This window comes from Chiloscyllium plagiosum, chromosome 13, assembly GCF_004010195.1.
Source record: "Chiloscyllium plagiosum isolate BGI_BamShark_2017 chromosome 13, ASM401019v2, whole genome shotgun sequence".
In the NCBI taxonomy this organism is placed as follows: Eukaryota; Metazoa; Chordata; class Chondrichthyes; order Orectolobiformes; family Hemiscylliidae; genus Chiloscyllium; species Chiloscyllium plagiosum.
The window spans coordinates 45,881,560-45,906,612 of NC_057722.1; the positions used below are offsets into that span (position 1 = coordinate 45,881,560).

The 25,053-nt window shown below is 38.9% G+C and overlaps 1 protein-coding gene across 1 annotated transcript in view; it reads right to left on the reverse strand.

The window, feature by feature from the left end:
- The window catches only part of LOC122556380 (arf-GAP with coiled-coil, ANK repeat and PH domain-containing protein 2-like), a 183,251-nt gene that overhangs the window by 93,564 nt on the left and 64,634 nt on the right, over positions 1-25,053 (reverse strand). Inside the window, exon 5 of the mRNA XM_043703013.1 lies at positions 8,816-8,874. Coding sequence (XP_043558948.1) covers positions 8,816-8,874 — 59 coding nt within the window. The remainder of the gene's footprint in view (positions 1-8,815; positions 8,875-25,053) is intronic.

Here is a 25,053-nt window from a genome sequence, read left to right on the forward strand (position 1 = left end):
ATTTAAGGTGAAGGGTGGAAGGTATAGGGGAGATGTCAGGGGTTGGTTCTTTACCCAGAGAGTGGTGGGGGGCATGGAATGCGCTGCCTGTGGGAGTGGTAGAGTCAGAATCTTTGGTGACCTTTAAGCGGCAATTGGATAGGTACACGGATGGGTGCTTAAGCTAGGACAAATGTTCGGCATAACATCGTGGGCCGAAGGGCCTGTTCTGTGCTGTATTGTTCTATGTTCTATGTACTAATGAAGATTCTGCAGGATCAACAGATAGGAGTTTGCCTTTATTATTAGCAGTCTGTCTAATTTTGGTCAGTTCATTTAACTTTGTAGCAGTTTGGTACAAATGAGCAGCTCACCAGGCCATTTCAGATAGCATTTAAAAGGACAACCACATCATGGTGGATCTGGAATTATTTCAGCTGGTTGACTTCCTTCATTGTTGCATCAGGTAAGTTTGAGAATTTCAAATACTTAAACTGAGTTTAATTGCCAACAGCTGTGGTGTGATTTTAACTCATGACATAGCATTAACCTGGATCTTTGGATTACTAGCCCAGTGATAACATCATTCCGCCAACTCTCTCCAATGGAGGGAAACAAAACCAACAGGCAAAGTTCCCCCAAACAGCAATGCAATAAGTGAACATCTAATTTGTCATCATAATGTTAAAGTATTCATTTCAAAATGTAATAATACATAATACATCTGCACATCTAAACAAAAAAAAGGGTTCTTCATAAAATCAGACCAGCAGCAAGTAGTAATATAGTGGTGAATTAAAAATGCATTTTTCAACAACCATTTGGAAGCTGGTAATTAACTAGCTAAAATAAGTTAGTTAATGGATTCAACGAGAAAAATAAGGTATGTGAATGTGACCTCGATGGGTTTAAAGTACCTATCCTTTGACAAAAAATGAGAGGAGAGATGAAATTTTAAAGTGGTAACAAGGAGAACGAGCCAAGAAAAGGTAAATTTGTATAAAACATTAATTAGAGAACTGTGCAATTCTGAACAACCATTATGGGAAATGCATCATAATAGTATACAATATACATTCACCAGAAACATACCAAGAGTTAGAAAATTACAGATACAAATCAATCTGAAATGTTGGGATTACGTCCATCACAGAAAAGCCCAAGATTTAGTGTAGTTAGATTTAAAAACTGTATTGGGTTGAGAGAGAGTGAATTGAGCAAGAATACAGTGAATACATTAGGTACACTCTAAGGAACTTGCATTGTGCAGCCTTATGTTGCAGATGCCCTGGTTTTTCTAAAAGCTGATGTACAGTAAATTGGACAAGCTAATATTCTGAGATATCTTATATCCACTGTAATGGTCCTCCTTTTTCCCCTCTGGAGGAATTATTTCTGTCGACAGCAGCTGCTCATGCCTGATGTTTTGGGAGCTGTCAGCAGTTCATCAGTAACTGACTTACTGGTGCAATAATGCTTTGAAATTTAGTTAGAGACTGTGAGGCAAGACCACGTGACAGACCATAAAGCCATTTAACTTGCACACATTTCTATCAGATTTACTTTATAAAATAGTGGCCTCATTTTATGGGAATTATAGTTTTGTAAAAGAATTTCCAAGAACAAGCAGTCCATTTTTGCTTATGCAAAGAAGGGGAAATAATTATGTTCATGTTACCCATTTTAAGTACAGACCCCTATTTTGCATCTTTAGTTTTCTATTCCCCTATTATATTCTTCATTTTTCAACATCGTCTCCAAACCTTCATTTCCCAACCCTCCGCTAGTCATGTTCCCTGTCTGCCCATTTCAATATACTGATAACATCAGGCTGTCTCTATAATTCTTCTGAACATTTCCTTGCAATTCCCAGCTTTTAATTTTAAAAAAAGTATTTATTCAATCAATCAATCAGTATCTGCAGAGAACAGAAACCTCTCTATCCCCAGGTAAAACGGAGGGAAAACAAAAAGAAATAGAGCAACTCCTTTGCCAGCAAACTATATTTTAGAATAAAGAAGATCTTCTTTACAATTTTTCACTTGTTGTCTCACACTGAACTGCATACATCTTGTTTTAATTTGTAGACAGATTTGGTGCATTGAAAACTACCCATTGTTTATAATTTGTGTATTATCTATTGCTTATAATATCTATGCTGGACATTTAGCCTGTAAGACAATGCAAGCTCTCTGTGACTGTTGAATGCCCTTTGTTGTTTGCTGGTGCACATTTGCACTCTCCAATTCAGTGAGGGAGTATAAAATTAAACATCATATCAAGTCAGAATTAAGATTAAGGACGTGCTGGAGCAATGGATACAAGATGTAGGAGTCGAAAAGTGTATCGCTGGAAAAGCACAGCAGGTCAGGCAGCATCCAAGGATGACCTGCTGTGCTTTTCCAGCGCCACACTTTTCGACTCTGATCTCCAGCAGCTGCAGGTTTCACTTTCCAAAAGATGTGCTCCATGAGTCAGATGGAATCTTGATTTTCCTAATAATTCTCAATTCCATATTTCTGCCTTTTCCTATTACGATCGATTTCCTCGCTCATTAAAAACTTGTCTATCTCAGTCTTGAACATACTCGGAAAGAGAGAAGATCTTCTATACTCACAGTACTAAGCAATGGAGTTGGAAAATCATGTTGAGATTGTATAGGACAATAGTGAGGCCTCTTCTAGAATACTGTATCCAGTTCTGGTTGCCCAGTTATTGGAAGGATATTATTAAGCTGGAGAGGGTTCAAAAACGATTTACCAGGATGTTGATGGGAATGGAAGATTTGAGTTATAAAGAAAGATTGGATAGGCTGGGACTATTTTCACTGGAGCAGAGGAAGTTGAGAGCAACCTTATAGAAGCTTATAAAGTTAATAAAATATTGAAGGGTACAGATAGAGTTAATGGTAGCTCTCTTTCCTTGAGGAAGGGGGATTTCATGATAAGGGAGCACATTTTTCAGATGTGAAGAGAATTAACAATGAGGATTGATGAGGGGAGAGCAGTAGATGTGATCTATGTGGACCAGTAAAGCGTTCGACAAGGTTCCTCATGGGAGACTGGTTAGCAAGGTTAGATCTCATTGAATACAGAGCGAACTAGCCATTTGGATACAGAACTGGCTCAAAGGTAGAAGACAGAGGGTGGTGGAGGAGGGTTGTTCTTCAGACTGGAGGCCTGTGGCCAGGGGAGTGCCATAAAGATCGCTGCTGTGTCCACTGCTTTTCATCATTTCTATAAATGATTGGATGTGATCTTAAGACGTATTGTTAGTAAGTTTGCAGATGACATCAAAATTGGAGGTGCAGTGGGCAGCAAAGAAGATTACCTCAGATTACAACAGGATCTTGATCAGATGATCCAATGGGCTGAGGGGTGGCAGATGGAGTTTAATTTAGATAAATGTGAGGTGCTGCATTTTGGGAAAGCAAATCTTAGCAGGACTTATACACTTAATGGTAAGGTCCTAGGGAGTGTTGCTGAACAAAAGACCTTGGAGTGCAGGTTAGTCGCTCCTTGAAAGTGGAGTCGCAGGTGGACAGGACAGTGAAGGTAGCGTTTGGTATGCTTTCCTTTATTGGTCAGCGTATTGAGTACAGGTGTTGAGAGGTCACGTTGCAGCTGGACAAGACATTGGTTAGGCCACTTTTGGAATATTGTGTGCAATTCTGGTCTCCTTTTATCAGAAGGATGTTGTGAAACCTGAAATGGTTCAGAAAAGATTTATAAGGATGTTGCCATGGTTGAAGGATTTGAGTTGTAGGGAGAAGTTGAATAGGGTGGGGCTGTTTTCCCTGGAGCAGAGGAGGGTGAGGGGTGACCTTATAGAGGTTTATAAAATCATGAAGGGCATGGATATGAAAAATAGACAAAGTCTTTTCCCTGGGGTGAGGGAGTCCAAAACTCAAGAACATCGGTTTAAGTTGAGAGGGGAAAAATATAAGAGACCTAAGGGGCAACGTTTTCACATAGAGGGTGGTGTGTGTGTGGAATGGGCTGCCAGAGGAACTGGTGGAGGCTGGTACAATTACAGCATTTAAAAGGCATCTGGATGGGTATATGAGTAGGAAAGGTTTGGAGCGATATGGGCCGGGTGCCAGCAGGTGAGACAAGATTGGGTTGGGATATCTGGTCGAGTTGGACCAAAGGGTCCGTTTCCATGCTGTACATCTCTATGACTATTTAAAAAAACATGAGGGGCAATCATTTATACAGAAGGCGGCTTGCTTGTGGAATTAACTTCCTGAGGAAGTAGTGGATGCGCATACCATTACAATGTTTAAAAGACATTTGGATATATATATGAATAGTAAAAACCTGAAGGGATTTAGGCCAGGAGCAGGCAGATGGGACTAGTTTAGATTGGGATTATGTCCAGCAAAGACGAGTTGGACCAAACAGTATGTTTCTGTGTTGTATGACTATAAAATGGTGATGTGACAAGCTGTATTTGATTTCTCTAACAGAAAGCCAACACACTGTCAACGCACGACCATGTTGTAAATTTCAAATAGTTTTGTCAATAAAAGTATTTGAAAACTGTTGAAATTAACTAGTCCAATTTCCTGCTTTCAGTTGTGTCACTGTTATGCCAATGGGAAAAGCCACACATAAGGCAAGTTGTTTACAATGTGTCAGCACATTGCATGACAATTAATCCTTTAAAAAGATCTTATAGACATTGTACAAAAATGGCAAATTGGTATTTAATTAGGTAATGAAGGACACTGCTCGTTCACCCATTTTATTCAGTACTTCACAATGCATGTCTCAGTAATCTTTCTCATACTTTTCTAAAATATCCACAGTAGTACTCTCTCAAATCAAAAGCCAGTCAAGTCAGAGTCAGAAATGTACAGCACAGAAACAGACCTTTTGGTTCAATTTGTCCTGCAGATAATTCTACATTAATCGAGTTCCATTTGCCAGCATTTGGTCCGTATCCCTCTAAACCCTTCCTATTCATATACCTATCTAGACGCCTTTTAAATGTTGCAACTGTACTCGCCTACACCACTTCCTCTGGCAACTCATTACATACAGGCATCACTCTCTGCATGAAAACGTTGCCCCTTAGGTCCCTTTTAAATCTTTCCCCTCTCACCTTCAACATATGTCCTCTAGTTTTAGACTCTCCTACCCTGAGGAAGAGACTTTGACTTTTCATCCATCCACACCCTCATAATTTTATAAATCTCTTTTAAGGTTACTTACATCCTCTAACACTTTAGGGAAAAGAGACTCATTCTATTCAGCCTATTCCTATAGTTCAAACCCACCAATCCTGGCAACATTCTTGTGGAGCTTTTCTGAACCCTTTCCTGTCGCAGGGAGACCAGAACTGAACACAGTATTCCAAAAGTGGCCAAACCAATGTCTTGTTCAGCTGCATCATGACCTCGCAATGCCTACACTTAAATGAACTGACCAATAAAGACAAGCGTACCAAACACCACCTTCACCCCCCTGTCTACCTGTAACTCTACTTTCAAGCAGCTGTGAACCTGCATCACAAGCATTCTTTGCTCAGCAATACTCCTCAGGACCTTACCGTTAAGTGTATAAGTCCTGCCCCAATTTGCCCTACTTAAATATAGCAGCTCACATTTATTGGCATTGAACTCTATCTGCCACTCCTCAGCCACTGTGCCCAACTGATCCAGGTGCCGTTGTACTCTAAAGATAACCTTCTTCACTGTCCATTACACCACTAATTTTGAGATCATCTCAAACTTACTAACCATACCTCCTGCATTCACATTTAAATCATTAATATAAATGACAATAAGTAGTGGAGCCATTATTGATCCTTGTGGCACCCCCACTGGTCACAGACCTCCAGTCCAAAAAGCAATCCTCCAACACCATTACCCTCTATCTTCCAGCCAATTATGTAGCCAAATGGCTAGTTCTCCCTGTATTCTACACGATCTAACCCTGTTAATCAGTCTACCACGTGGAACCTTGTCAAATGCCTTATACAAGAGTGTTTCCAAAGAGTGACTATGTGGCATGGTCAAAGATTGAGGAATTGCATAAGGCTTGGAGATTGGCTTTTTATGAAACCACTAACATGTGTAATTTCACAGCTGTAACACAGAAACTGAATAAGGGCTCTGAAGATCAGGTTTCACCAAACAAACAGTGCAGTTTCATAATTGATATGAAACTGAAAAAAAGAATCACTGCCTAACACTTCAAGTGAAGAGGACAACTATTGGTTTTGAGCTTCATCAGCTTAAAGGTTTGATCTTAAGATGTATGAAAGTTCTAAATCTTAACTTTTTTTGTAACTCTATAACAGTAAATACAGTGAGGGTGCTTATTTTCATCCTATGATCTGTCTCTTGATTGACTTTTAATATTCAGGACTGGCAAAGCAAATATTTGAGCAGCAAGACTATGCCAATGCTGCATTTTTGAACAAAGTGGATTGTGGCAGTTTTTAGGTAATTTCTGCATCTGTAGATTGTTAAAAGGGCAGAAATGGCTTTCAGGACGGTGATGTGCTCTTCCTATTAGATGTCGGAGATCAGGGACAGTACGAATGTTTCTAGAGATTATGTCTACAGGAAATGTGTTTGGCTGTGAATCCTATTGGTAGGAGAAAAGGGAAAGGCTGAGGCTGGTACAGTAGATGAGGGAAGCAAGTCAAATTAGCAAGGCAGACAAGAGCTTGGCAGAGAACAAGGCAAGACTGATACATTAAACTGCATTTACTTCAATGCAACAGCCTGACAGGTAACAGATGAATTTAGGGCATGGCTGGGAACATGGGATATAGAAATCATAGCTATTACAGAAACATGGCTCAGGGATGGACAGGGCTGACAGCATAATGTCCCACAGTATAGATGCTATAGAAAGAATAGAAAAGGGTGCAAGAGAGGAAGGGGGATAACATTACAGCTGTAATTGGGAGGATATTCCTGGGAGATCATGCAATGAAGTTAAAATGGATGGAGCTGAGAAGTAAGAATGGGCAGATCACCTTGTTGGGATTGTACTGTAGGGTCCCCAGTAGTCAACAGGAAAGGGTGCAAGAAAAAGCCAGGCAACTATAGACCAGTGAATCTTACGTCAGTGGTAGGCAAGTTGTTGGCGCAGATGCTGAGGGACAGGATTTATATGCATTTGCAAAGATAAGGTCTGATCAAGGATGTTGAACATGGCTTTGTACGTGGGATATCTTGACAAGATAGCAGAGTAAGACACTCCTGTAATGTTATCCACCACTTTTTGTTATTTGTAGAAACAATTTGGATGTGAACATATGAGGCACAGTTAGTAAATTTGCAGATGACACCAAATAGGTGGTGTGGTGGAGAGTGAAGAGATTACCTCAGTACAACCAGCCCTGATCAGATGGGCCGATGGGCCAAAGAGTAACGGATTGTAGCATGGGGTGTTACATTTTGGTAAAGCAAACCAGCGCAGGGCATATAGTTAATGGTAGGTTAAAGTGAGGATTGCAGATGCTGGAGACCAGAGTCGAAAAGGATGGTGCTGGAAAAGCACAGCAGGTCAGGCAGCATCCAAAGGAGCAAGAGTGTCGACGTTTGGGCATAAGACCTTCACCAGGCATGTTCTAATGAAGGGCTTACGCCCTAAATATTAACTCTCCTACTCCTCTGATGCTGCCTGACCTGCTGTGCTTTTCTAGCACTGCACATTTCAACATTTAATGGTAGGTGCCTAGGGAATGTTACCAAACAAAGAGACCTAGGGCTACAGCAACACGTTTCCTTGAAAGTAGAGTTGCAGCTAGACATGGAGTGAAAGCAGCATTTGGCACGCTTGCCTTCATTGCTCAGAAGGTTGAGCTTTGGAGTCGGTATGTCATATTGCAGCTGTACCTGACATTGGTGAGGCCACGTTTAGAATACTGTGTTCAATTCGGATCACTCTTCTATTGGGTGGATGTTGTTAAATCTGAGAGGGTGCAGAAAATATTTACAAGAATGTTGCCAGGGTTGGAGTGTTCGAGTTATAGGGAGAAGCTGAGCAGGCTGGGATTTTTTTTTTTCCCAATCGAACCATTGAGGCTTTATGAAGGTGTATAAAATCATGAGGGGCGTGAATAAAGGTGAATACCTAAGGTTTTTTCCTAGGATGGGGGGTCCAAAACTAGAAGGTATATGTTTAAAGGTGAGAGGGATAGGATTTTAAAAAGTATTGAGGGGTAAACTTTTCGCATAGAGGAGTGACACATGTATCAAACGAGCTGCCAGATGAAGTGGAGGAGGCAGATACAATTACAATATTTGAAAAGCGTCTGGATGGGTATATGAATAGGAGTGCTCAAGGGGGATTATGGATCAAATGCTGGCAAATGGGACTAGGTCAGATTGGGATGTGCAGTTGGCAAGGACAAGCTGAACCGAAGAGTCTGTTTCTGTGGTTATGACTCTACTATGGCTTAGAATTATTATAATGATGAAAACTGATTCCAACCGATCTTTCAGAGGAAAAAAGTTCCAACGATAATATAGAAATAATTAGATCCAGTACCACTGTCATTATGTAAAAATGCTTAATTCTTGTACATCTCACTATGATACAGTATCTCAAAGTACGTACGTACACCTAAACTACTGCATAGCAACTACTTTTGTGCAGGTGCCAAGGTCTCGACAGCAACTGTTACAAGAGATACAGTTCACAAAAAGAAATTATTCTTGTGTTTTTCTAACTGAAGTATCACTAAATGCCAAAATAGTATAACATTCCTAGTTTCATTGAGCTTTACAGACTTCGTCTTTTCTGCTGTGTCTGATCATTTAAGCAAAATTTAATGGTTAAAAGAATAAGAAGAACAAAAAAAAGATGCCTACTCTTTAACAAATGTCTGAAGTTGTAACTTGATGGATCTTTGGGCTTGGTCAAACAGAATCTGAAATACAAAATAAAATATTTTACAATCAAGGCAAGAGTTACTAGACCATAATTATTTAAATCAATAGAAACAATCATGGTGCATGATCCAGTGTAATTTTCTACTCATGGTCTGAGACTTCACATCTAGCAGTCTTTTATTCTCTAGTTAAAGATATGTTGACATTACCAGTAATTAAATCCAATGCTTGCTCTCATACATTAAATATATTTAAGGATTGCTCTTTACAGTTGCAATTGAATTTGCAACTGTCAGCAAATTCCTTCATGTCCAACATTGAGGTTCTTGTTAAGGGAGGTAACCATTATCAATTCTCTGTTTAGGCAATGCATCCTCAAAAGAATTTTTCCCACCTCTCCTCTCAAATCCCACAAAGTATATTCATATTGACAATAATACTTATTATACCATGTCTAACAAATAATGAGTTCCCTGTTTTGAACTAAACTGATTAAAAGCCATTTATCATATAGAGACTCTCTCATCTGTAAACAATCAAGGTTCTGTTGATTACTCAAAGTACATTTTTGCCATAACCACATACAGGCCATGGTTTCCAAATTATTTTCAGGCCAGGAAATAGCTTGATTCTACATTTTGGCAAATGGCTTTTCAAACTAACATCTTACAAGTCGCAGATTTAAATCTTGCTGTGGAAAATCTTATTCAAGTTCCATCTCTATTACAACATAAGAATTTCATACCAATTCACTTCTTACTTTCACCACATAACACTTTTATTCATTTTTCTTGGTATTAGTACATGCGGAGATAGATACCCTTCAGACACCTCACACCAGTGATTATTCCTCACATTAAAGCCTTTTTACGATTCATGTGGTGGCCAATAATTTGAGATAAATTAGAACGAATCACCTAATAGCTCAAGAATAACACAACATATTTCACATTTTAAGATGTATATTTGATTGACTGAACATTTTGATATAGTAGGCAGCTTATATACTTTAAATAAAGGGGAACTTTCCTCTTTTATACTTAACATACATTGCACTGGCCTAGAGTTTGTCTCAACTTCCAATGAGTTCCTGTACCAAACTTTCTCAAAACACTTCCCTTACTTCAGTCACTTTCTTAAAACCATTTCCAGTATTAAAAGGCTGTCCCAGTGATCTTTTGCATCTGACCACGCCAGGGGGAATTTCCTTGAATCCTTAAATAGCTGAGGGATGCGCCGCTTCAACAAAATAGCTAGGGCTAAAATACTGATCCTTGTGGAACCCACTAGTTGTGGCCTTCCACCCGTGTCTTCTCTCTCTCCGGCATTCAAATGTGGCGATTTAGAAATCCAAGCAACCTTCTCTCTGCTGACCACACAAAACTGCTGAGTGTCTGATAGTCACTGATTTGTAGAGAAGTCTGTATCCTAATCTCAAAAATGGTTTCGTCTGGGCTCTTCCCCTTGGAAACTTGAAGCATATTAAGCCTGAACTCCAGTTGGAAATGTTGATTCTTGACCCCAACTACCTTTCACGTTAGAAGCAACTATAGTCCAACTGCTGACAATCTGATACTTCCATAATATTTCTGGGTTTAGATAGATCAGCATTTACCCATTGTGATCCAGAGACTGTTGCCATTATCTCCAATCATGAACACCTTCAAACTATCATCCCAGTAATGGTCTAAATGTCTTCTTCTTGGAAACGGCAATGAAACTAAGCAAATGTCTCAGGGAGGTCTTCATTGGGGAAAAAATTATGAATCTAAGGATTAGTGTAAAAGTAGTAATACAACCTAGCAATATTTTTAAAAAATATTCAGTAACTTAATAGAATTTAAAGTAGATGAAAGACTTGGACCAGATGGTGCTGAAGTTCACTGCAGAGAGAGTGAAAATGCTAGAAACCATAATAAAAGGATATAATATGAACAACAACAACTTATAAAGTAGTGTCTTGTGCTGCAGTAGCATGGCCCCTTCCTCTAATGATCAGAACATGTTGATTTAAAATATGTAAATTTATGAAATGGAAGTCAAAACTGTGGAGCTCTTGGAAGATACAATAAGCAAAATAGATGACAAGAAACTGGTAGATATGGCATGATTAGAATTTCAGACATTTGATAAGGTCCCTCGAAAGAGCTTAGTAAACAAAATTAAGACTACATGGAATAATACAGAATATATTAGTATGACTGAGAACGTTTTAAATGGACAGAAAATAGGGAGTAGGAATAAATAGATCGTTATCAAGTTGGAAGGCCACAACTAGTGGGTTCCACAAGAATCAGTATTTTAGCCCCAGTTATTAACAATCTAAATAAATACTTAGATATGAAGGCTCAATGTAATATTTCCAAGTTTGCAGGTGACAAAACCAGGTGAGAGTTATTAACAGCAACGGTAAGGTGAGCCAGAAAGTCTGGACTCAAGTCCCATCTGCTCCAGGGGTATCAAAGCATATCTGATCAGGTTGATTAAAGTTATCTGAAACAGTAAAATTTTGGTTGGACAAAGTCCAGGGATGTTTTTCTCTGACCAAATTTTTATTCCACCTCTCACCATTTTGAACCTAAACAGTAATTAGACACATACGGAGAACACTCTCACACCCATTCCAATTATCTCCTGATCATATAACCATCACCTGTTGCTTAGTTCCATCTCTACCAGACCAGACAGATGATAACACCCTTTCATACATCCGCAACAATTAAAATAAGAACTGATAGCTAAGGAGTTGCAACTTTTGCTGACAAGCATGACACTTGGAGCATCTTCAGTGCCACAAAGGCAATATACAGATCCAACGCCGTTGACCTCAAACCAGTGTGGATTAAGGATGGGATCATTTTAAGAAACACAAAACACCAGCTTTTGATGGGCAGAACTCTTAAACTGTCAAACACTATAGATGAGAAGTAGAAGATGTGGAAATCCACCAGCTCTCCAAAGATGATCTCAGACTTCCACCTAATGTGGTAGAAGTCAAAGTCGCCATGAAATTTGTGAAAATGGAAAGGTTGTACGGATGGATGGGACTCCAGCAAAGATTTTCAAACTTGGAGGAGCAGAGCTTAGCCAACACCTCAAAATCAACTGTTCCTCAAACTCTGGGACAAACAAACATGAAAACCCTGCCATTTTCAGGGATGCTGCCACCATCACCACAACCATCTTCAAGAAATGAAGTGGACTGAGAGAACTATTGAGAAATCTCCCTATTCTCCATCACCTGGAGGATCACCACTCCCCCCCCTCCCCCCCCGGCCAAATTCTCATTGGGTGCCTTCTCACAGTCTCTGAAGAAATTCTGGAAAGCCACTGTGTCTTCTGACTAAACTGAGGAACTATGGACACTTTCACTACTTGACAGCTCCAATAGAAAACGCCAGGAACAACACTAACCACTCTTTATGACGTTCAATCGATCTGACCAAGACTTCTAACTCCGTCAATTGGAAAGTGCTAGGGAAGATAGTGTTAACAGCTAGCGAGAGAAATTCAACATCCTCAGTTTCCTCCATGACAAGATGTCAGCAACGATCCTCACTAATGGCAACATTAAAGGTCAAGATAGACTCAGGCAGGGATGTGTCATTACCTTCTACACTTTTCTCCATCTTAATTGCCACCACGCTTCATTTTGTTAAGAACAAGCTTCCCAGTGGTGTGGACTCTGTGTACAGATGAATGGAAAACCTTTTAACCTCAACCACAATCTTAAAAAGTAATAGTCAACCCTCGTTTAATGAATTCACGGACGCTTACCAAAGAATTGGTCTCAGTCTCAACCTCAAGACGACTCAAATCCCTTACCAACACATCCCAGGGAAGGTTTCTGTCTATCCCACCATTAACATTAAGACCAATGAAGAAAACCTTCTAAATGTGGAACATTGCCCCTTTCTGGAGCCACCTCATCTAAAGCTGACATCAACACGGAGAACCAACCATTAGCATCACCATGGATGACAGAGTCTTTGATTATCGCAGTATCTGAACTGATAAAGATCCTTATGTATTAGGTAGTCATCGCTCCAACTCTTCTACATGGCACCAAAAACTGGACTATGTCTAAATGCCATTTCCAGTCTCTGCAGACATACCACCAACATTGAAGATCGATTCACTGCATCAACCAAGATGCTAACAACAACACCCTTGAAGGAGCCAGCATCGTAGCTATGATCATCCGAAACCAACTCCACTAAGCTGGCCATGTGCTTAGTATATCCAAGTTCTGACTACCAAAGCAAATCTTCTTTGTCCAGATTAAGGCAGGCATTCAAACAAAAATAGGACAAAGGGAATAATTCAAAGACTTTCTGAAGTCTATCTAAAATAAATACAACATGGACATCAACACATGGGAGAGCCATGCTCAGAAGAAACTAACTTGGAGGAACCTCTTGTATGAAAGGGCACAATCAGCAAGAGGAAGTACAGAAAAGGAACTGGAGAAAGGAATGCCAGTAATCAAGGGTGAGGACTAATTCTATCTTCCAGAAATACCTGCCAAACATGACAGAGATGTAGCTCTGGGATCAAGCTCATCAGCCACACAACGACCCAATTCTGGTCTCCTTCCTATCGGAAAGATGTTGTGAAACTTGAAAGGGTTCAGAAAAGATTTACAAGAATGTTGCCAGAGTTGGAGGATCTGAGCTACAGGGAGAGGCTGAACAGGCTGGGGCTGTTTTCCCTGAAGCGTTGGAGGCTGCGGGGTGACCTTATAGAGGTTTACAAAATTATGAGGGGCATAGATAGGATAAATAGACAAAGTCTTTTCCCTGGGGTTGGGGAGTCCAGAACTAGAGGGCATAGGTTTAGGGTGAGAGGGGAAAGATAAGAGAGATCTTAGGGGCAACTTTTTCACACCGAGAGTGGTACAGGTATAGAATGAGCAGCCAGAGGATGTGGTGGAGGCTGGTACAATTGCAACAATCAAGAGGCATTTGGATGGGTATATGAATAGGAAGGGTTTGGAGGGATATGGGCCGGGTGCTGGCAGGTGGGACTAGGTTGAGTTGGGATATTTGGTCGGTATGGAAGGGTTGGACCAAAGGGTCTGTTTCCATGCTGTACATCTCTATGACTCTATGAGTGTGACATGGAATTTGCGAGAAATCACATGTTAGCAAGTTAATGCTGGTGATGAATGATTAAAAAACAAAAAATAACACAAAATGACAATAGATTGTATCATTTTATTTTTTCAATGTATATTAAAATTCTAAAACATCCTCTTTGGCAGTAATTCTAAGTTTCTTAGAGCTTGCTCATGGCTTTATAAAGCAATCAGATAGTTGACTGCTGCTATCTACCTATTTCAAATCAGAGAATTCTCTTCTGTAATACTGATCTTGCTATTTTTACATTCAGGTATTTTGCTCAATGAACATTATTCCACAGCATATCAATGGAGCATTCAATGGATATTGCTGCCAAATCTCTAAAATTTCTTCCAAGATTTTTGCTATGAAAATGGTCTTTCATACCACCTCAGCGAGAGAGTTCCTGCCACTAAGATGCATTTTCAACTATCATCTGATCATTTAATTTCCCCAAGCCAAAGGGCAACATTTATCTCCCTCTCCTGCACTTGAGAACCAAAGACAAATTTACATAAGAAGCAACACTAAAAACACTAAGTCCCACATTCCTGGCATTTCTCATTAATGGAAAGTTCAAAATAATATCCACTTAATTCTTTTCATGTGGCATTTTTCAGAGTTGTATTTGAGGCTGAGACCTCAAAATTGTCATTTGGCCAAATTCAGGTCCTAGACAATTCAGCTCTCCTATTAGAATTTGTAATAGGTTGTAATTCTCAATCCATAAATTGCCCTACCTTGACTAAAAGCAATGGGCCTAACATTTTCCAAATAAAATCATTAATGTAAAATGACATTCAATTCATTTACAGAGAAACCTTGATTATCCAAATTTTGGATTATCCAAACAAGATCATAAGGTCCTGATGCTTTTTTGAACTGTAGTTATCCGACATTTGATTGTCTGAACAAAATACTCCCCGCCAGTGTCATTCGGATAATTGACGTTCCTCTATATTCTGTACTTTAAGCCTCAGAAGTCTGGTCTTCAATTTTAATTCTGCTTTCAGGCCAGATATGACAATATTTTCAAGTTCAATGCTCTCATACCACAAAATATATCATACATATGTACCATAAAGATGCCTGCAAGTTGTCCCCAAATGGTGCAAATAACGCATGACAAGGTCTGGTTTCTACCTGAAACAGCAGACTTTTAAAATGACATATCTTACAGAGAATTACCAAATTCTAGAAGCCAAATACACCTTTATTTAACTTCTAGACTGACCCTGTTATGTTCAGCATCTTTTTTGAAGGATGAAGAAACACTATCCATTTGAGTGGATTTTCCTGCAAAAAAAATTCAGTTTCAATGTCAATTGATCTTCATTCCCAAACATTTATTGCTAATATCTCCAAGAAAACCTTCAAAATTATTTTTCCTGCTGTAGGTGAACTTATTCTTCTACTTTGGTCCCCAGCCCTTCAAAGCCTCTGAATACTAAAATGAAGGCTCGTGGCACAAGTCGCATCAAAACCTTTCTGTGCATATCCATGTAGCTGATATCTGAAAATGTATACACACTAAATTTTCTCTAGTTTTGTAATTTCAGCACTGACCCGCACCTTCTGGTGAACATGTGAGTTCAGTTCCCACTTTCGGTAGTTACGTTGAGACCAATGATCTTCTTTTGACCTTCAAATCTGATCTGTCAGTCATCAGGAAAATAATGAATTAAGAAAACTGGTCTTCATAGCTGGGTAACATGCAGTTGTGTGAATTACCTGATCCCTCATTATGTTCAATAACTCCTTAGAATATGCAAATTTTCAATCCATAACAAGCAAACTTTAATAGTGTTCTGTCTGCTTCCCACGTTATATAAAAATTTTACTGACTTTACCAACCTTCTCCACGCATTAAGCTCTTCTCTTTTATAAAAAAATACCTGATTGAAACTGGTTTCCAACATTGTGTTGTCTGAAGATTCAGTATTAAAGCCTTTCAACTGGTGTACAGTGCATTCAAATATTCAAAAAAGGTAGAGGTCATTGGTCCCTTCCCAAGGTGGGGTTGATCACTTATTACTGATGCAAGTTCAGGATTTCCATCAAAATCTAAACTACCATGAGCTACATCCTCTGAACATGTGTAACAAATTCTTAGCTTGGACAATCTACGCTAGCATAGATGATAATTTATAATTAGACTAATTTGTCAATTTTATGAACTATGTAGTCTATTACAATATTGTTACTTTCACAAACCCCATTTCTAAAAGAGCTGCCCGAGCTATTAAGTTCAGTTCATATTTGCACAGAAATACTCCAGGTTCGTTGTTAGCAAAGACACTACACCCCTACCACCACTCCGATTATCAGTGAGAAATTTTGCCAGTGTCCAAATTGAGCCAGTATCCGTATTTCATTATACATAATTATTCAATATTTATTATGCATTATCGTTTAACTAAATCTGGTTGTCAAATCTACAAAAATGCAATTTTCTTCCCCCCCTTAATCCTTTGCTATCACCTCAGTAAATCATTGGCTACAGGAAAATTTACTATAAGCCATGATAATGCCCTTTAGTGTTTTTTTTTACAAGTTGTATAACTATCATTAACCTCTTCTAGAAGCTTAAAAAATTCATCTGAATCCTTTACTAAGATTTTGAGTCTCTTGGAAGATGGCGAGATAAATTGTCTATGCAGTTTTAACGGAGTTATTTTTATGTCATCCATGCCAACCAAATATCCAAAAAAAATCTAGTCCCATTTGCTAGCATTTGGTCCATATCCAATCAAACGCTTCCTATTCATGTGCCCATCCAGATGTCTTTTAGAATGTAATTGTATCAGCGTCCACCATTTCCTCTGGCAGCTTATACCATGCATGCAACACACTGCATGAAAAGATTGTCTCTTAGGTCCCTTTTAAACCTTTCCCCTCTTACCTTAAACCAATGCCCTTTAGTTTTAGGCTCCCCCACCCGCAAGAAAAGAATTTGGCTATTTACCATATCCATGCCCCTCATGATTTTAATAAACGTCTACAAAGGTCACCGCTCAGCCTCTGATACTCCAGGGAAAATACCCACCCAGCTTATTCAGCCTCTCCCTATAGCTCAAAACCTCCAACCCTGGTAATATCCTTGTAAATCTTTTCTGAACCGTTTCAAGTTTCACAACATCTTTCCTACAGCAGGGAGATTAGAATTGAATGCAGCATTCCAAAAGTGGCCTAATCAATCTCCTATACTCAATGCACTGACTAATAAAGGCAAGTGTACCAAACATAGTCTTCCCAATCCAGTCTACCTGCAATGCCATTTTCAAAGGAAAGTGTGAACCTACACTCCAAGGTTTCTTTGCTCAGCAACACTCCCCAGGAACTTCCCACTAAGTGTATAAATTCTGTCCTGATTTTCCTTTCCAAAATCCTTCTAAATTTCTGCCCCAACATAAGTAACACTTTTTTAAATTTCTTTGATGAAGAGGCCATAATGCAGTGAAGGATTATAAACATTCAGTTATATAAATTGCACATTCACAAATATTCCATATTACATTTTTTTTCCTTCAATCACCTACTTAGTAACAATGGTATTCCTTTGGTCACCATGCAAATAAGCTGGCTGATCCAGCTATGTTACAAATAATGACTACTCTTAAAATATTTTAGTACATTATCACCCTCAATTCTGAACAGACAGAACTCAAATTCTTTAACATTGAGTAATGAGAAGCGAAACAGAGTCAAGGAAGCATTTCAACCAGACTATTCCATACATTGTAGACATGCACCCGCTGTCTAATCCTGCACACACTGATCCGCACTGAAGCTTATGACTGATTTAATTCCTACTCTTTGATCCATATTTCCATTTTCTTCTGAAACTTCTGTTTAATATTTAGCTTTGAATACTATTAAATTCACCACTTACCTGGACAAGCACAGATCTAACATTTTTTTAAAAATTCAATAATACTCTGGGGGAAATCTTTCCACTGGCTGGAGTCATAACTGGCGCACAGGAAGATGGCTGTGGTTGTTGAGAGTCAATCATTTTAGCTGCAGAGATTTCTGAAGGAGTGTCCAGAGCCCAACCTTCTTCGGCTGCTTCACCAATGATCTTTTCCCAGTCATGAAAAGATCAGAATTCGCAATGTTCCCCAATGATTGCACAAGTGTTCAGCACCATTTGAAACTTCAGGTTACTGAAATAGTCCATACCCAAAAATCACAAGACTCTGACAATACTCAGGCTTGGGCTGAAAAGTGGCAAATAACATTTACCCCAATGTCAGACAATGACCATTCCATTACCACCCCTTGACATTCAATGTCATTACCATTGCTGAATCCTCCATTATGAACATTGAGGGTTACCACAGGCCAGAAGCTCAACTGGAGTAGTCACATAAATGCAATGGTTACAAGAGCACATTGGAAGGTAGGAATACTGCAGCAAGTACCTCATCCCCTGATTCCCCGAAACCATGACCTAACTTATGCCTTGTAGATGGATTGCGATGGAATATTCCCCACTCGCCTGGATGAGTGCAACTCCAACAACACTCAAGAGGCTTGACACCATCCAGAACAATGCAACCTGCTCGACTGCCATCACCTCCACAAATATCCATCCCCCCCATTACCAATTCTGAGCAGCAGCAGTATGTACTATCTACAAAATGCATTGGAAAAATTCACAAAGGCTCCTTAGAAGGCACTCTTCAATCCATGACCATAATATTCTAGAAGGACAAGGGAAGCAAACTTGGAAATACAAAGTTAAAAATCACAACACCAGGCTATCGCCAACCTTGTGTTGTATGATTTTTAACTTTGTACACCCCAGTCCAACATTGGCATCTCCAAAACATGGAAATACCACCACATGCAAGTAGCCACCAAATCACTCACCATCTGGATTTGGAAATAGATACAGTTCCTCTAATATCAATGGGTTGAAATCCTAGAACTCACTCCCCAGAGCACACCAAATAATTTGCAGCAACTCTAGGCAGCACCTCACCACCACCCTCTCAAGACCAACAAGGAATGGGTAATAAATCCTGGCCCAGGCAGTGTCGTCCACATCCCATGAATGAATAAAAGTAAGTAAATACCACCCACTCTTTGCCTCCATCAAAACAGAAAGGTTCTGCCCTGTTGAACAATGTCAGATGATGCTGTCAGAAGCTAGATTTACATAAGAGTTGTGAAGTCCCAAGGTTAGATCATTGAATACACCAGTAACACAGCTTTTAAAACACTGTGATATTAAGTTTCGAAGTTAATAGACTCAACTAGCTCTAAATGTCTCCCCTAATTAGTGTTTAATTTTACGGGCAGAACAAATGCATCCACATGGTAAAATTATTTCATATAAATAGTTTATCAAAGATACAGACAAATTTAAAGTTGTGATCATGACTTCCTTTGGTTATTCGCTGTTCTATAAGCACGTACATTGTACACTGTACCACCAAAATTCAACTTGTTAACTGGCAAATTTGATACTGGATTCATATATTAAAACAAATACTTTTTTTTTAATATCTATTACTTGAATACCATTAATCTTCAAATTATTATTGCATTCCTCTATTCTTGGGTCCACAAAAATACAAACTACCCACTAGTTTGCGATGGCAAATTGATTAAAATCAATGCATTTGAAATGATATTATTGTAGATTCCCAAATTCTCAAACTGAGAGGTCGATGTATAATTGTTTAGTTGCCCAGAAACATCAAGCATTACTTTGTGAATGCTTGATGTTGAATGTGTTAAAATTCAACAATACAATCTATAACTTCATAGAAAGACACAGCCACTCACTCTATTATTGTCAAGCAGGATAAGAACCCTGGTTCAAAGTAAAAGGCATGCCTTCCTGCACACCAAGCATATTTAAAATGAAGGGCCAACCTCATGAAAGTATATCAAATACGCAGAATGGATCCATTCCACAACCTACAGATTAAACCTAAGCTCTGCATCCTGCCATACCTACTCATGAATGGTGGTGGGCAAGTAAGTCATTAACAGGAGGAACTAAAAGTTCCACAACTGCAGCCCATTACATATGACAAACCTGAAATTTTTACATCCAACTTCAGCCAGCAACATCAAGTGGATGATCTATTTCAATCTCTTCCCAAGTGACAGTTTTCAATGTAATTCACCCCTCTGTAGATCAAGAAATAGCCGAAAGCACGAATACCGCAAAGGCTGTGGGTCTTGACAACATTCCAGCAGTTCTAGTGAAGTCTTGCACTCCAGAAGCTCTAGCTTAACAATCCTAGTATAGCCACAACAATAGCATTTATCCAACAAGGTGAAAATTGCTCAACTGTTTCCATGCACAAAGAGTAGGACAAATACAACGTAACTGCCACAAATATCAGTCTACTTTTATCATCATTATCAAAGTGATGAAAGTGGTGATCATCAGTGCTATTAGCTAGCACTTGCAAAAGTAATAAACTATTCATTAACACTCAGTTTCAGTCTGTCAGGGACACTCAGGTTCTGGTGTTACTTGAATCAAACATGAACAAAAAAAAAGTACGTGAACTTGTGGGTGAGATAAGAATGACATCAAGGCAGCATTTGATCAATAATGGCATCAAGGAGCCCTAACAAAACTGGAGTCAATGGGAATCCCAGAAAATGCTGCACTGGTTGGAGACGTATCTAATACAAAAGGAAGATGGTTGTGGTTGTTGGAAATATGCTAACTCTTCCAAATTAACCTTTTGTTAAATGATCAATTCTAACATGTCCTCTATGATAGACCAGAGACTTTAGTTTGTCTTTTAGACTCCCCACCTCACCACACCCAACCCCCACCCTTGTAAAATGCAATTCATTTTGTTAATTTCCAGCTTGACAACACCTTTCCAGAATGTAATGCATTTTGGAAAATTGAGAAATCTATCCCAATTTTTGACACAAATCCATAGATGTTATTAAAGGGACTTTGCAGGATTGACTACATTGGATTTATGGAGTTTGCATTGTTTCTGTTGGTGGTGTTCGTGGCACCTAGGTCAATATCACGTAGGCCATTCAGTTTCATTCCTTTAAGCTTTGTAGCGGTTTTGATACAACAGAGTTATTTGCTTTGCCATAAGAAACTGTTTAAGAACCACATGGACGTGGGAGTCACAAGTTAGCAAGACCAGAAAAGACAACAAACTTTCTTCTTTAAAGCACATTAGTGAACCAGTTGTGTTTATAAAATAAGACAATAGACCAATTTTTAATTCCAGAGTTTTACTGAATTCAAGTTTGATCTGCCACAGTGAGATTTGAACTGATGTCCCTAAAACATTAGTCTGGAGCTCTAGATTACTAGACCAGTCACGTTATCACGAACCATTGCTGCCACCCTCAACAAAAGAAACAGTGTGCTGGGAAGGAAATTTCAAAATTAGGTGGAGGTTCTGGATTTAGGTTTGCTCACGGAGCTGGAAGGTTCATTTTCATACATTTCATCACCATACGAGGTAACATCTTCAGTGAGCCTCCGGATGAAGCAGTGCTGATGTTTCCTGCTTTCTATTTATATGTTTGGGTTTCCTAGAGTTGGTGATGGAATTTCCTGGTTTTTTTTTCCCTCAGGGGGTGGTAGATGGGGTCCAAGTTAATGTGTTTGTTGATAGAGTTCCGGTTGGAATACCATGCTTCTAGGAATTCTCATGCATGTCTCTGTTTGGCTTATCCTAGGATGGATGTGTTGTCCCAACCAAAGTGGCGTCCTTCCTCATCGGTATGAAAGGATACTAGTGAGAGAGGGTCATGTCGTTTTGTGGCTAGTTGATGTCCATGTATCCTGGTGTCTAGTTTTCTGCCTGTTTGTCCAACTTAGTGTTTGTTACAGTCCTTGCACAGTATTTTGTAAATTGCGCTAGTTTTGCTTGTTGTCTGTATAGGGTCATTAGCTGCTGTTTTAGTGTGCTGCTCGGTTTGTGGGCTACCATGATGCCAAGGGGTCTGAGTAGTCTGGCAGTCACTTCAGAGATGTCTTTGATGCAGGAGCGATTGGCTAGGGTTTCACCAACCCAAGGAAACCCAAACATATGAATAGAAAGCATGAAACATCAGCAGTGCTCTGTGCGGAGGCTCAATGAAGAGGTTACCTAGTATGGTGACAAAATGTCTGAAAATGAACCTTCCAGCTCAGTCAGCAAACCTACATCCTATCCTTGTTTGTTGTACGGAAATGCAATGCCTCGCATTTATCCAGATTGAACTCCATCTGTCATTTATCAGCCCCCCATTGACCCATTTGCAATCTTAGATAGCCTTCTTCACCGACTACTATACCACCAATTTTAAGGTCATCGCCAAATTTACTAACCATGCCTTCTATAGTCTCATCCAAATTATTTATATAAATGACATCAAGAGGACCCATAACCAATCCCTGTGGAACATCACTGGTGACAGGCCTCCAGTTCGAAAATCAACCCTCCACTACCATTCAACCATTATGTATCCAATTGGGAAGCTCACACTGAATCCCATGTGACTTAACTTTATTAATTAGTCTACCATGTGGAACCTGGTCAAAGACTTTACCAAAATTCAAATAAACATCAACTATCTTCTTCGTAACTTCCTCAAAGAAAAACTCAATCAGGTTTGAGAGATGATTTTCCTTGAATAAAACCATGCTGACTATCCCTGATCAATTTTTGCCTCTCTAATTCGGAGGTTTAAACTCTACACCAACTTATTGTCAGATAGTTTGAAACTCCACATATCTAGGACATTTTTCTGGGCAGTAAGTGACGGTCTTTGAAATATACATTGTTGAACAGGTAGTTGCATATTAAATCAAACTCACTTTCTACAGTGATTTATGAAAGGTGCAAATGCCACAATTTCCATAAAAACTCTCAGAATCACAGAAGGGTCTATGGTGCAGAAGCAGGCCATTCTGCAAATTAAGGGCCAGTTGTCATTTTTTTCAACCAGTGGAAACATGCTCCCCTCAATCTTCTAAATTAGTGGGTTTAAAGTACTCAACCTCTCTTGATAGGACAAACCCCTTCACCGTTGGACTCACTCTAGTGAAACTGCTGTGAAGTGCCTCCAATGCAAGTATATACCTCAAATAAGGGGATCACAAATGGTTGCAATACTCGAAGTGTGGTCTCACTAATGTCTTGCACAGTTGCAGCAAGACTCACCAACTCTAATCCTTGAGCAATAAATGCCAAAATTCCATTTATCTTCCTTATTGCATAATATACTTGCATACTAGTTTTCTGTAATTCACGTATGAAGACACCCAGATCTTTCTGCACCCAAACAGTGAAGTTGTTCTCAATCTGGATAAGGAGTTGCCTTTCTAATCTTCTGACCAAAATGGATAAAGTCACACTTGCCCACATTAAAAATCTGCCAAAGTTTGACCCATTCACCTCACCTCTCCATATCCATTTGTAAATTTCTTATTTTTTCATTTCCACTTACACTATTTTTGTGGAACCTGCAAATATAGTTATACTTTCTATCCCTGCATCCAAGTCTTTAATAGATCATGAATAGTTAAGGCCCAAGGACCAAAGCCTGTGACACTAAAACTAGTTACATTTTGTCCACAAATAAAAGACCCATTTATCCCAACTTTTGCTTTCCGTTGGTTAGCCAATCTTCTATTTAAGCTAGTAGAATTACCACAAATCCTGAGAGATCCCACTTTGCATATTAGTCGTTTATGCGGCACCTTATCAAATGCCTTTGAGGAGGTCCAGACATACTGCATCTACAGGATCCCCATTATCCACTTTGCTTGTTACATCTTCAATGAACTTCAGCAAATTAGTCAAACACAATTTACTCTTTATAAAACAATGTTGACTAAGATTGCGTTTTGACTTTCCAAATGTCCTTTAATTACTTCCTTAACAATAGATTCTTACAACTTTGCAACAATAGATGTTAAACTAATTGATCTGTTGCTTCCCACTTCCCTTCAGAATACAGGCCAGAGCCTCAGTCTTGTCTATCTTCAATCCCAACAGTTTGCTCAGTACTTTGTCCCCTAAATGACAATGGCTGTTCTAAGTTCCTCCCTTTCTATAACCTCATTCTGTATGAAGTATTTTAGGTTGTTTACGAACAGTACACAATATCAGTGATTTGGATCCCACAAAATCATTTACAGCATTTTAGCCTCATTTAATGCTTGTCTTGAATTTAAAATGTATACTGCCTGTTATGTTTCAAATGTTACTCATGGCTGGGAAAGTGGTAGGGAGGCTCCGAGAGAAGGCAAGTGTAATTAGCATTAAGCACTCGTCATTCAACAATCAATATTGAGAGTTTACAAATGTAATAAAATTGCAACTTCTCTACATGATACAATGTGTTCAATGATATAACTGAAAAAGGTAAATAGTGTACAGGCAGATTTTTTTTTTAAACTAGAGTTCAACACAATTAAACTAAACCAGCATGCTAAAAATGTAGCTTTGTGATTCTACAATTAAAGCTTCTACTTTATCCTAATGCATAGGTGATAATCCATTTTAACTGGAACAAAATCATTTAAAAGTAGTATTATGAATGGTTAAGATCTTTCCGTGATCTAGCCAAATGGAATGCGGGGAGTTAAATCATTTTTAAATTCATGTCACAATATGTTTGTATTGTTATTCATTCATTGTTCCTTACTGTAATAAAATTACAAAGCAAGCTACTTATCTAAGCATGACTCTATTCTCATTACTCCATGACTCACCAAGGAAATAAAAATAGGCTTCCATGGTAACAAAGCAATTCAGAATCTTGTTGCAATGAATAGATATGACCCAGTAGCTATATAATAATAGTTCTGATACTTTTAAAGAAAGTCTTAGTTACCATTAACATAAAATAGGTTAGTAACCTTTCTACATATTTCTCATATTAAATAACATACACACCTAAACCGTTCATTATTGCACTCAGGTGAGTGACCAAGAGATAGGATTTATTTTCATTCTGTATGAAGTATTTTAGGTTGTTTACGAACAATAGACAATATCAGCGATGTAGACCCCACAAAATCATTTACAGTATTTTAGCCTCATTTAATGTCTGTCTTGAATTTAAAATGTAAATAACTAGCCAGATTATGTAATC